The sequence below is a fragment of the Gavialis gangeticus genome, unplaced genomic scaffold, assembly GCF_001723915.1.
Source record: "Gavialis gangeticus isolate Ggan-Ray unplaced genomic scaffold, GavGan_comp1, whole genome shotgun sequence".
NCBI classification, from domain to species: domain Eukaryota; kingdom Metazoa; phylum Chordata; order Crocodylia; family Gavialidae; genus Gavialis; species Gavialis gangeticus.
In genome coordinates, this window is record NW_017729032.1 from 216,760,880 (window position 1) to 216,774,277 (window position 13,398).

The following is a 13,398-nucleotide window of genomic DNA, read 5'->3' on the forward strand; positions in this document are numbered from 1 at the left end:
TCAAATTAAATACCCGAAAAACAACTTTCACCCCGCCCAAGGGCCTCTCCCAACTTCCCCCCCCCCCCCCCAGACATACGTTGAACTGAAGTCTGCCCAGTTGTTGGTAGTGGTTGTAGTAGATTCTGTAGAAGCTGGTGCTGCCAGAGACGTGGGAGTTTCACGCACAGAAACTTTAGGTGCAGCTGTAGTGTCAGGTACTGGTTTAACAGAAGCTGGGACTTCATTATCAGGTATTTTCTCTGCATAGTTTGCAGGGAACCATCCAGTCTTTCCCTTCAGTTCACCTCCAAGCCACCCTGGTTCTCCAGTTTGGCTTTCATCTACCTGCAGGCATGTTAAGACACAACGATCACAAACATGACACACAAAATGGCTGGTTTATTTAAAAAGTCCAGCTCCTGTTCAGCTGATTATGTTTCTCTAATTACTGTGAAACTGCACCTTGTTACAGAAGTAAATGATTCATTTGGGCAAAAGTTAGTAAATGTTACTCTCTCTTTAATTTAGGGGTGTCAAACATCCAACCCCCAGGCCAGATCCAGCCCCCAGTGCTTCCCACAGGTCTTAGAGTGACCCATAGGCAGCATGCAGAGTGCTCCGGACAGCCTTGTGTGCTGCACAAGGAGCCCATTCCAGATTGCGTCCTGGAGCACTGGAGTGGCTGCCACAAGCAGCACAGCTTCAGAGTGGCCACAGAGCCATGCAGAACAGCTATGGCAGCAGCAGCTCCGAAGCCTTGTAAAATGGCCCATGGTGGCTGGAGCAGGATTGTGCTGCACAAAGTGCCCAGTCTAGATCCAGAAGGCGGGGAGAATCTGTGAGCCTGGGTGAGTTTGACACCCCCACTTTAACTGAATTAGTAATTCTTTGTAATGGATTGACTATAGTAGGCCCAATCCCTCAATTTTTAGTTATTTTGTTCATGTCCTTTTCAAATACTGCCTAGTAAGTAAAGACTTCCTATTTAAATCCCAAAGAATGAATGAAATATAGGCTTAGAGAATGGTTCCTGAAAAGCTTACCGTAGCATAGCAGGCTCTTAAAGCCATTTACTCCTATGAAATCTACTATAATTTAACAAGAAGTCTCAAAATATAACTTAAAAGACACTTCAGGAAATTTGTTATTTAGTGGGTTGTCCTACAGCCTTTTTTCACCCTCAGAAAGTACAATAAAAACAGCAACTTAATATCAGCATTCATAAAACCACTAAAAAGAACATTATTTTTCTTAATATATTTATGCAAACTATTTAGGCAGTAAATATGTTTCCTTGCAGACAACTGTTTATTTTCCTACAATCTTCCTTTAATTCTTCTCATATAAGAGCCACAAGCTATAATGAAACCAAGTTGTTTTTGCCACTATTCTGTCACTTCAACTACTGTAACAAAATCTGGCAAACCCCAGATTTTTGTTAACCTTCCCTTATTGTTTTATATTCACAGTCTGAAAGCTTTCAATTGTAGTCTACAATCTTAATTTACTGCTTCAACAGTAATAGACAATATTCTATGATATGAAATCAACCGTTTTGAGCAACAGAGGATGCGCGCCTGGGACAGTAACTCACAAATGTTATATGCTAGTCAACACTGGAAGGGCAAATGAAGAAAATTTCCCTGTTTATATGCCAGGTACTTCATGCACTATGGAAAAAAAATGGAAGCTCTTCTGAGCTTTTACTAGTCAGGCTCTTCTTCCACGTGCATGACTGGGCATGGGCTGGCTCCTCCACAGGCCACAAAAACAATAGGGAGGATGGGAAGAGTGTCACAGAAGTAGGATGAAGTTATAAAAGCCCTCTTCTATTTTTTTCCCTATTTTTTAGAATTTGATGAGATGAAAGATATTGCAAATTCAGTACATAAGTTGATATGAAAGCATACATAGGCATTCCTGCCAAAATAAGCTATGCCTACTTCAGAAAGCTTTTTCAGATGCAGGTAAACAGATAACGGTTTTAGGTGTGGTTTTGTTCCACAAAAATTTATGCCTTTTTTACCCCAGCAGTTAAAGCTGGTTTCATCTAAACATAAACGCAAGAAACACTGACTGAAGTGTTTCATTCACTGCTAAAAAATGTATGTGGATGCAATTATCTTAATCTGTTTTAATAATGTTGCCAACAGAGCTGAGCAAGTAATTCTATTGTGTCCAATAAGCTGATATTTTTGTAACGAAGGAAATTCAAACTGGAAACAGAACAGCATTGAGCAAGTGAGCACCAGTGAGCTTGTGAGGGTAGATACCCGATTAATGGAGGTGAGCACAGCACGTGCCTAGAGTGTAAAAAGGCAGCTTAATTAGGCAATGGTTTCAAACTGAAATGCAATAATTCATAGTAAAACCAGATCAGGGCAGTGTCCCTGACATAAAACCATTAATATTACCTGAATTTAAATCAATTAAGAAAAATTATTTATAAAAAACCCCAAACAAACTCATGGCTGGATCCTTGCCAAAGGTTGTCACTTAACTATAACAACAACAGCAACATGGAGTCTTATGCTTTCATCACTGCTACTTTTATAGGGGAAAAAATCTATTCTTGAATCATTTCTCCAAATAAGACATTCTGAGCACCACAGTTAGGGCATATGCAGAAAGGCTGGGGCCTGCGGGAATGGAGGCCACACCCTGAAGTTACCTGCAACACTGAGCTCTCTCTTCACTGGACAATTCCTGTTAGCCCTAACTGATGTTAAGATTAGCTGCTGGGGAAAAAAGTTTCAGACACCTCCACAGGGAAGAAAGTAGATGCTGCCCACTGTACTAATCCAAATCCTGCCATCTCTGTCCCTTGAAATTTTTAGGCGATGGTTACTTGACAGCTTTCATTTTTCAGGCAATATAAACAAAACACATCCATCACTTCTCTTTTTTGACACAGACAGTGGGATTCTTTAGTCAGCACTATCCACCAATACAGAAAATATGTCCAAGGGCAGCAGGTCCTAGACCTTCCTTTAAACAGAAGCTGGTCACAACATGGTGAAGTGGGGAAAGATTTTAAAGTTAGAGTGCAAGCACCTTCCATGTGAAAAAACGCAGTTTGTCCATAGATTGCATGTGTAGGGAAACCCAGTTTCATTTTTTTTAAATTGAGGTCACAGTGAAGCCTACCCAGTATAGACAGCCTGGCAGAATCTTGTATAAATAGATTTGCAGGGACCTCATTTTCAAGTAGGCTGCTCAAGTCACAGACAGCTTGAGAAGTTTTGGCTGTAAACGTCTAGTTAAGAGAACTGCAGGCAGCTGTCCCATATCCTCCTCTGTCTTTCCTGCTGCCAAGATAGGTCAGGCATCAGTAGTTACCTGCCTGGGTTGCTTGTTGAATGCATTGTTAAACTGGGCTGTGGTCAACTGGCCACAACTTTGAGGTATCCACCTCCATCCTTAGCTGTCCCATGCCATTTGGGTGGGTGTGTGGAGGTGGGACGGCCTCAAGCAGCCCCTTGCAGGCTGCAACACTGTCAGTCTGCAAGGGAAAAGCCACGGTTTCCTATGTTTTTCTCCTTTAAAGGAGAATCCATTTTTAAAGTTTGTTCATGACCCTTTTACATGTGACCCACTTTTGGGTCGCAACTCATGGGTTAAGAAATACTGCTTTAAAGCATATCAGAAATCCAAATCAAAGCATGGATTGTATTCTATTGTTGGCTTGAGCGCAGCAAAAGAGAACTAGGATCCTTTCCATGTATTAGTCAAGGGAGGATTTTAGCAGGTTTTACTAGGTTGTGACAATATTACACGACAATAGCATGAAATAATGTTTGATACAGATGAATCTAAGGGGACCATCACAACACCAATGTACTTCTGTTCTGCTAAAACTTAATCTATCAGCAGAGCTTCTTTGCAGAAATGCCTGTGATGACACTGTAAATAAACTATTCTATATTCAGGGTGGGAATGGTGTATTACATACAAACTACTCAATCTGTAATACTAAAGCTTCTGGCTGCAATTGTCCCTGGACTACTCCCTCCTATTCCTGCTAGGCTGCTCTGCCTTAGGCCACGTGCTGATTCTTTGCCCATCTGCTACTGAAATGTGTATCCCACACTCTTCTTTTGGTGCAAATCAGTCCATTATTTCTCCTTTCTGCTGGTCCTGTCTTGTGCCTCTGTCCCTATTAATTCACAGGGAAAACAGAAATAAATGGACCACATGCTTGATCAGTTCAGTGTGGCTTTGCTGCAGTGCAGAACAACATTTTCACTGCAGTAGAGACACTAAGGCATTATAATGGAAGGTCAGCAGTAGAGGGTGAATCTTGCCAAATAAGGGGAATAAATGTAAATAGCAGTACCTGACTTGTGAGGCTTAACAATCCAAACTGCATATCAGTAGCACTCCCAGAAAGTTGCAAAGGTAGTAACTAGAATCACTGATATACAGGGTCAGCAATAAAAGGTCATGACTGGTCATTTATTCTACAAAAGATGCCATCTTAAAAATGGACCACAACTACAGGATTATCAGTCAGATTTTCAACAACTTTTTGCATAACTCTGATTTTTAAATAACTTATTTAAGGTTTCACTATCCAACAGAATTAAAAGCTCTCTCAAAAAACAGCCTAATCATGCATGTAAAAGATTAATAAACAATCCAGTTTAGCTTTTCATGCAAGTCCCTATGTATGACATTTTCCCCTTTCCATGTCCCATCTATCCAAAGGACAGTTATTGTAGAAATTTACTACAAAATTAATTTACTGGAGAAAGGGTTTTAAAATTCAAATATGCTTCAACTCTTAAACCTTCCACAACAAGAAGCTGATTGTTCTGAAACTGCCAACTTAACTAACATCAGCCATTAAAAAGAACACCTGGAATTGTGGGGCAAAGGAAAGCACTATGCTATTTTGCAGCATCCATTTTCTGCATGTTTTCCACCCTCCCAATAAACCTACACTATTTAAAACACAAATCTATACACAGTGTTTTAGGAAGAGGTTTTGACTCACTATAAACCTTACTTCATGTAAAACTTTGCAGCGGAAATACTCAGGGTATGAAAACAAAGTCTCACAAAGTATTCTGTTAAACTGGAAGCGAATACCACCATTATATATCTTTGTTCACCTGACTTTTGTTCCAGCCAAAACAGGGTCTCTCTTTTTCCAAAAACTGGTACTATTTTACTTTGATACTACATTGACTTTTACTACTACTCTGAAAGTCAGCTCTTTGGGGTAGAAGCTCTTAACTGTGTGGACACACTATGCCTAGCACATCAGGTTTTCCTCTTCAGGTCTATGACACAGAGAAGAATCATTCTTTTCATCATCATCAGAAAAAAATAATGACAGCCTACCATGAATCACTATGAAATGACTTTAGATTTGGGACAGAAATGAAGCTTCCTAATTGGTCTCTCCATTCCTCTGATATCCAGGCCAATGAATTTGGCAATTCAACAATCCAATTTTGCTTCATGGAATTATGTTAAGTTCATTCCAAAATCATTCAGATATCAAAGTTGGTTTATGCCAACAATATTTCCCCTTGAACAGAATTACCCTCCTCCAAACCTGGCCACGCTAACATCCAATTTACAGACACAGGAAAGATTGATCACTACCCGAAAAAGTTTAGGGGTTATGAATTTGTGAAAAAGCCTAGAATAGGAGGAATAGGAGGGGCTGCCTAGACCCCAACTATTATTATGCCCTGATACATATATATAGTAGTCTCAAGCCTAATTGTGTGGGAAGTTTAAGAAACTTGCAAAGCTTCTACGTATAGTAAAAACTAAAAAGCTAAACAACAGAAATAACAGAGATAGAGATAACGTACTTCAAAAAACTTTAACTTTTACCATCATGCCACACAGATTCTGTAGGCCACTACACATTCATAACATAGCATCACAGTATTGCAGATAATCAGTGTGTATCCACGACTTTCAGAGCAAAGCACAAAGAATACATCTACATTTATACAGAGCAGACAGACACTGGTGTAGAAGGACGGCACGTAGAAAGCCTATCTGAATTTTTAGTGATCTGTGTATACCCTAAAAATTAAAACCCCCTACCAATACTCCCTACATGGTTTAAACTTGTATTCCACTTTTGCTATAAACTACCTGCAAGCTATGGAACAGCTAAAGCAATATTCAGTCCAACCATGTTTTAACCACGTCTCCACACCACAGTACAGTCCTATTTATGCCCAAGGACTGGACAAGTCTCAGCAACATGGTGAAAAACAATATATCTCATGTCTACCCTATCAGCCTGACCTGTACCTTTCAACATAACAGTTACAGCATAGGCAGCATTGGAGTTGTTGCTGGATGCTGCTCCAATGTAGACTTGCCAGGAAGCATGGACAAGCCAAGTCATAGACAATGTTAAAAATGGTCACTGACAGTTGTTCTAAGTTAGCATATTCCTTTGCATATCTGGTATTCTTGAACATAAAAGACACTGAAAGTCTGACTTTGAAATTAAGAAAAAACAAGAGTATATATCTACAGTGCATACAATTTTTTTATTCAAATTTAAGATGCAGGCCATTTTAGAAGAAAAGTTTAGCTTTTAAAAAACCTGTTGCGTATAGTCAAAGGAACATGGATGACTTATTCTATACCACACTGGCTGGTTTAGAACTATTATAAGCTTCACATTTCACTAAAGAATTTAAGTTGTGTTACTAGGCACGCATATATGTGATCTTATATACATCATAGAATGTAAGCTTGCAAACCACTGCTCTCCAAAAACAAGACTGACATACAACTCTTAAGCAGCACAGAAAGGGACGCACATTTTTAAGAATGCCTACATGATGGAGGAGTCCAAATCCCAGCTCTTAAGTGACAAAGCTACTCTGGAAAATGGGAGTTTGGTATGTCTGATAATTTAACCTTAGATAATTAAACACACATGTAAACTAAACATGTAACAAAGTTATACTTAAAAAAAATGCATGAATAGATTGTGTAGACTTCCTAATAGTCATACAAGCACACTTACCCATTCCCTTTTAACCTCCATCAGGAAAGCAATGATGTAAAGTAAGGCAGAATTATAACACATTTCACAAAAGTCACTTACTTGTATTAGTGTTTCGAAGCTTAGTTCATTTAAGCAATTACTACAGAGTAGGAGAGAAATCCCACCGGAATCAGTTTTTAGGTTTAATTATTGTCAAAGTTTTATTTAAAATTTAAAAAAGCAAGGGCCAGAGTACAGTTTTTCTTTGGTATATCATGAACTAGAATTGAAGTCTAAAGTCATTGAAAAGGGGAATTCAGACAGTCCAAACCATTATTTGAAATCCAGAAGTGCCCCCTAAAATCAAATTCTTATTTTTCCAAAATGTTGATTTTCCTCAGTTCCAGTTTGTCTCCCAAATTATTTAGTTAACTAGTGCTTAGGTTCCCTGAAGCAAAGCTCATAGCATGCTTGTACTTCTAGAAGACACTTTATTCCCTGGGAAAGAAATGATTGGAGAGTTCCTCAATAACCTAGGGAGCCCCATGTACCACATTTGACAAGTGACTTGCCAAACTCACATCTTTAGGTTACAAATATGATCAAAACACTGCACTCCAAATTGGTCTGGGTCTTTTTTTTAATCATTTGTATTTGCTCATATTCATGGTGGATTTTGATGTCATTCACAATGTATTGTGACATTGTTGAATAAATCAAAGAGGAGAAATAGGCTTTTTTATACATTTTAGATAGTTATTAAGATACGTTACTACATTACAGAGTTGTTTTTTTTCCAAAACCTAAATAGTTTGCTAGGGTGCAATAGTTCTTAATATAACTGGGAAGCTAACAGTGAAATGCTTTTTACCAAGCTAGATTTTCATTGAGAATATTCTGAAGTGAAAAATGACAGTAGGATGTTATAACTGCATTAGAGTTGTGAATTTCTTAAATATCTAATAACTGTAGTAACAGGTTTGGACACATCTTAAGTATTCCAGTGCTCTTTCCTGCCCAGGGCAGGGGCTTGGACTTGATCTGCTAAGGTCCCTTCCGACCCAAACATCTATGAATTTGTTATATAAAGCTAACTGAATATTTTAGGCAGGTTCAGTGACTGGTACCACTAGGCACTGCCACTAAAAAAAGATACATTATAATATTTCTCCAACCAAATTTTCAGTCTCTCATAATTTTAATTTTTCAGACTAACATTTTCCTTATTTTATCTTTGCTTCTAAGTGAGCTGTTGAAGTGGTTCAGCAAGAACCATATCTGCCATTTTAAAGTAAAACATAAGGAATAATACTGGAAAAGGAAAGTTATTCTACAGATGAGTCTAAATCAAAAAAGCTATGTTGGACCATCAACAAACAATAGTGTGTGTGCGTGTGTGCGTGCGTGCGTGCGTGCATATATAGCTGATTTTTAATATGGAGATTAAAGTAGTTCACACAGCTCCAGGATCAGTTTTAGATCAACTTAGAAGTCCAACTAGATTTAGTAAAATGTTCTGATTTCAACATATAGAATCCATCCTCAGAACTGAAGATGACAATATTAATTATGGAACGTATCTGTTTTGAGAACAAGTGTCTTGTTGAGGAATTGGGAAACCTGTCTACAAACACTTAAAACTTCACAGCCAAGCTGATTAACAGAAGGCATACTAAGATTGATACACAACAGTTTGTACACTAAGATTGATGGTTTGTTCAGTTGTAAGCTACAGTACTTTATGTTACAGTGAACTTGATGGAAGTTGACCATTTTTCTCACAGAGGAAATATGGAATAACATCAAATCTTTACAACTTGCAAAAGCTCCTGTACATATAATTTCAAAATTAAAATCCAATTACATTGGTATAAAAGGCTTAGTAGATACATAAAAAATCTATATATATTTTCCCCCAAGAGTCATACATCCTTCTTACCATGACAATGTCACCAGGCTGAATAGAGATTTCATCGTGGCTCCTGGATTCAAAAGGATACAATGCTCGATAATATACTATTTTTACATCCTCCTGAGCAGAAATGGTTAGCGGAGCTTTTTCTACATACAGAGTGAAAAAAAAGTATTAAAATGAAAAGTATCATGTTTGCTGAACACCAAAGAAATTTGAGGTAAACAAACAAGAGGGAAAGTGTTAACAAATCAATCTCCACTAGGCTCCTGAGAGGTAAAGCAAACACTATCCTCATTTTACAGGAGAAATAAGTAATTAAACTTCCTTTCTTATTTTTTCTGGCTACTTAAAATATTAACATGCTTTCAGTTTTCATAAGGAGACAACTGTTTATACAGAAAATAGCTGTATCATTCAAGACCCTGTCACAAAGTTTTATTTTTAATTAAGCACACAGTGGGTTAATTGATTAGTAAGTTCCAGACTCAGTGGTCACTGTTCATATATTAAATTTTGGCTGTGTAGTCTGTCAAATACTTCTACAAAACAGATTTCTTTGCGACCTGCTTACACTGCTGCAAATTATAAGATGTTATAAGGTGACCTAACAAATATGCATTAGGTTAAGATAAGAAGGTGACCTAATAAATATGCGTTAGGTTAAGATAAGAGGTGACATAGGTGTTGTTATAAGAAAATATATATCAATCACACATCTGTGTGAAATCTCATGGTAAGGGAGAAAAGAGTGTAAAAGGAAAAGAAACAGAAAGACAAGACATTAAACCAACTCCCCTACCCCACAGATTCCCCTACCACAAAAAATGTCCTCTGCTTTTCTGCACATTGTTAAATGCATATAATGCTACAGTTTAAATCACTTCTAGACTGGAGATGACATAAGAGTTTAGGGACATATAACTCATACACCACCTTCTAACCAAACGTGTAACCAAATACTGCACTCCCAATGTGCTAGTACTAACTGATAGTTTTGTAACTGGCTCTTGGTTGCTGCAAAGAGTATTACATGGGTGTGCAGGGAAAAAATCAGGAAGGCCAAGGCATAATTTGAGATGAAATTGGCAAGGGATATAAAAGGAAATAGAAAGGTAGTCTATAAGTACGTCAAGAGTAAAAGGAAGACCAGAGAAACTATCCCTCACAGATTGCAGAAGACAATCTAGTTATGACTGATATAGAGAAAGCTGAAGTATTTAATGCCTTTTTACTTCAGTCTTTGCAAACAGGATCAGCAACCAAATGATGAGCGCAGCTGGCAGGAAAGATAAGAAGGAGTAGAAGAGCCTAAAGTAATGACAGAATAGGTTAGGGATTACTTAGAGAAGCTAGATGCCTTCAAGTCAGCAGGGCCAGACTGGATACACCCTAGGGCAGGGTAAGCAAAATACAGCGTGCAAGCCGGATCTGGCTTGCAGAGGGTCTCTGTCTGGACCACACAAGGTCCCTCGGTCCTGCCTGACACAAGCACCGTCCAGCCCATGGTGTGTCCCACCACCCCCTGGGCATCCAGTGGGGCTGGGGTGACTCCACAGCTGAACTGGCTTTCTAGCCAGCCCAGGTACGGTGGCTCTTTCTGGCTGCTGCCATCACTCGCCCCAGCTCTTTGGTACTGGCAGGGACCCATGGGCACAACCCTGACCCCAGAGCATCATGCGCCTGCTCTGCACTGCCCACCCACACTGAGCAGTGGCAGCGGCTGGGCAGAAGCTGCTGCTCAGCATGGGGGAAAAGCAGCCCTTCCCCCACATCACTGCTGAGCTGTTCTTGCTGCAGCTCCCCAAAGTCCATGCCTGGTCTGCCCTGCAGCTCCTCTGCACTGCCACCACTGCCCTGAGGGGCAGCTGGGAAGCAGCAGTGACAGCAACAGAGAGGAACCGCAGGGCAGCCCGGACACAGGCTCTGGGCAGCTACAGCAAGAACAGCCGGGCAGTGGTGAGGGGGAGGGGCGGCTTTTCCCCCATGCCAGCAGCACTGGGAGGGGGGAGAGGGGGAGGCAGGGGTGCATGGCAGGCCTGGGCCGAGGTGACCCCTGTCACAGTAAACAACAGTGTGCTCTTGTTGCAAAAAAAGTCAAAAGCATACTGGGTTGCATCAAAAGGAGTGTCACTTGCAAAATCAAGAGAAGTGCTTCTTCTTCTCTATTTGGCACTGGTGAGGCCTCACCTGGAATACTACATCCAGTTTTGAGCACTGCACTTCAAGGAAGATGTGATAGATTAAAGAGTCAAATGTAGAGCGACATAAATAAGGGGCCTGGGAAACATGGCTTACGAGGAATGGCAGAAAGAACTACAGATACTTAGTTGGGAGAAGAGAATACTGAAGGGGTTATTTGTTAATTGTCTTCAAGTAACTTAAGGGTGATTATACAGAGGATGGAGAGCAGCTTTTTTCTATGACCACAGGGCTAGGAGCAATGGCCTTAAGCTGCAGCAAAGGAAATTTATATTAGAAATTAGGAGGCACTTTCTGACTATGAAGGTGATCAAGCATTGGAAGAGGCTATCAAGAGAAGTTCTGGAATCTCTCTCCCTCGAAATTTTTAAGAGAGCAGGGTGGACAGAGAATTGGCTGGGATGGTTTAAGTCAGGGATGATCTTGCCTTGAGCAGGAGGCTGGACTAGATGACCTTGTGAGGTCCCTTCCAGCCCGAACCTCCTATGATCCTTATGAACATATAAAACTTTCTCCCAGCACTTCCAAAGCCCAGCTTTGACTTAAATATTGTCATGTTTCACCTTTAACTCATATTTAAAAATAATATTCTGTTTGAGACAAATCCCACCCTGCTGCTAAATTTGCTTTTCCAATCTGCATTGTGGTTCCTGTCAGGTCACTTCTGTTCTCCCTAAATGATCTCTACTAAGTTCAACACCTGTAAGTAGAGTGAAAGCTCCAAAGTGAAATAAAAGTGAAAGCTCCATCATGCAGAGTTTGGCACTTGCATCTTGAATCACATTCATTACAACAAGAATAGCAATCTGATTTGGATACATGGTATAAAGACATGTTACTTGGGAAAACAAGACAGGAGGTTGTTTAATCAACTACATGCAATAGGATTTCTTTGCTTTTCCATACCTGCACTCGACCAAGGAGCCTGGACTGCTGGCTTGGCTGGCTCTTGATGTTGTTGGAAAAGTTTATTTAGCTTTTCTTGCATGTCCTGCTTGCCCTTCTCCTCACTTTCTTTCTTCTTGGTTATTTCTTCCCTTTTTAGCTTTTCATCTTCCTGAAGTTTTTTTTGTCGCTGGTGTTCCTCCTCCTGTTGAACTCGATCAAGCCACTGTTTATCCCGTTCCTGGATTCGTCTGTCAATTAAGGTAATTTTAAAGCAAAGTGAAATAAGCTTAATATTTAACTGTCCCTGTGATTTGATAACTAATTGTACAGCTATATTTTCTCTATGCGCTTCCATGTTTCTAGTAGTATTAATAGAGCTATTAATAGAGCCATGATACCACCTGACTGCTGGAAAGAATCCTAAAGAATAAGGCAGACTTGTTGGTAGAGATCAGCAACAGAAACTAACTTGGTAGTGACTCTCACCAAAAAAAAGGCAATACTGTTTTATTTTACAGGAGAGACTGACCTCAGTGGGATCCAAACCTATTGCTTACACAATGCTAAGGATTCTAAGGGCATATAAACATAGCCATAGAGTTCTTGGGGAACTGCAAGATTTTACTCTCAACCTGAGCCATGATCTTCCATTTTCCATACAGCAAAGTTAAAGCAGAGACAAACCTACTTAGCCGCTCATCTTTTATGACAAAACAGATTTACATAAACATCTGCATTTACAGTTAGTATTAAGCTGGTATTATTAGGAGAATCAGAAATCTGGCTTTCTCCGATTTCTGCAGATCCCACTCTTTCAGACCCTGCACTTGCAGATTCAAAAATACTGTATTTTATTCCTATAGTGTTGCACAGCAATATTAATGTAACCTACAAAAAAATAATTGTAAGAGTGAAGGCGTGCACGGAAAAATCCACAAAACCCATACGTCTAGGAGCCTGTATTTAGGAACTTTAGTGTCCTGCGAAAACTGCTTCTAGAAAATCCCTTTCCTACCCAGGACCAAACAACAGCACATTCAGAATTATTTAAGTCAGTTCTATGGTTATCACTTTCACTTGCCTACAAATGCTTTTTATTTAATCTGTTATAGGTAAGAGCTACAGCTACGACCAGATATTTTCAGTACTGAATTTTACCCCAGATTTTTCGTCAATTATAATCAGAGGCACATTACAATCCTCATCCCAGCTACATAAAATACTGTGTTTAAGTGGCTTCACAATAAAGTGGCCAAGCAAGGGAACCAGGCAGCCACCTCTCACGAGCAAATATCCAATACCAGTGCCAACCTACCGAGCATCAAACTGGCCAGTGCTACAGACAGCAGATGGAAGCTATTACATTCCTGCTCTGACAACCGCCCCATATAGAGCAGTCTTGCCTAACTGGCACAAAATTTTCACAGCCCAGCTGTAAAAT

The 13,398-nt window shown here is 39.7% G+C and overlaps 1 protein-coding gene across 2 annotated transcripts in view; it reads right to left on the bottom strand.

Moving 5' to 3' along the window:
• The window catches only part of ITSN1 (intersectin 1), a 210,720-nt gene that overhangs the window by 69,400 nt on the left and 127,922 nt on the right, over positions 1-13,398 (bottom strand). For both annotated transcript variants that reach the window (XM_019524334.1, XM_019524333.1), the window contains exons 18-20: positions 11,976-12,205; positions 8,895-9,016; positions 80-327 (exon numbers count right to left, since the gene is read on the bottom strand). In XM_019524334.1, the coding sequence (XP_019379879.1) occupies positions 80-327; positions 8,895-9,016; positions 11,976-12,205 (600 nt within the window). The remainder of the gene's footprint in view (positions 1-79; positions 328-8,894; positions 9,017-11,975; positions 12,206-13,398) is intronic.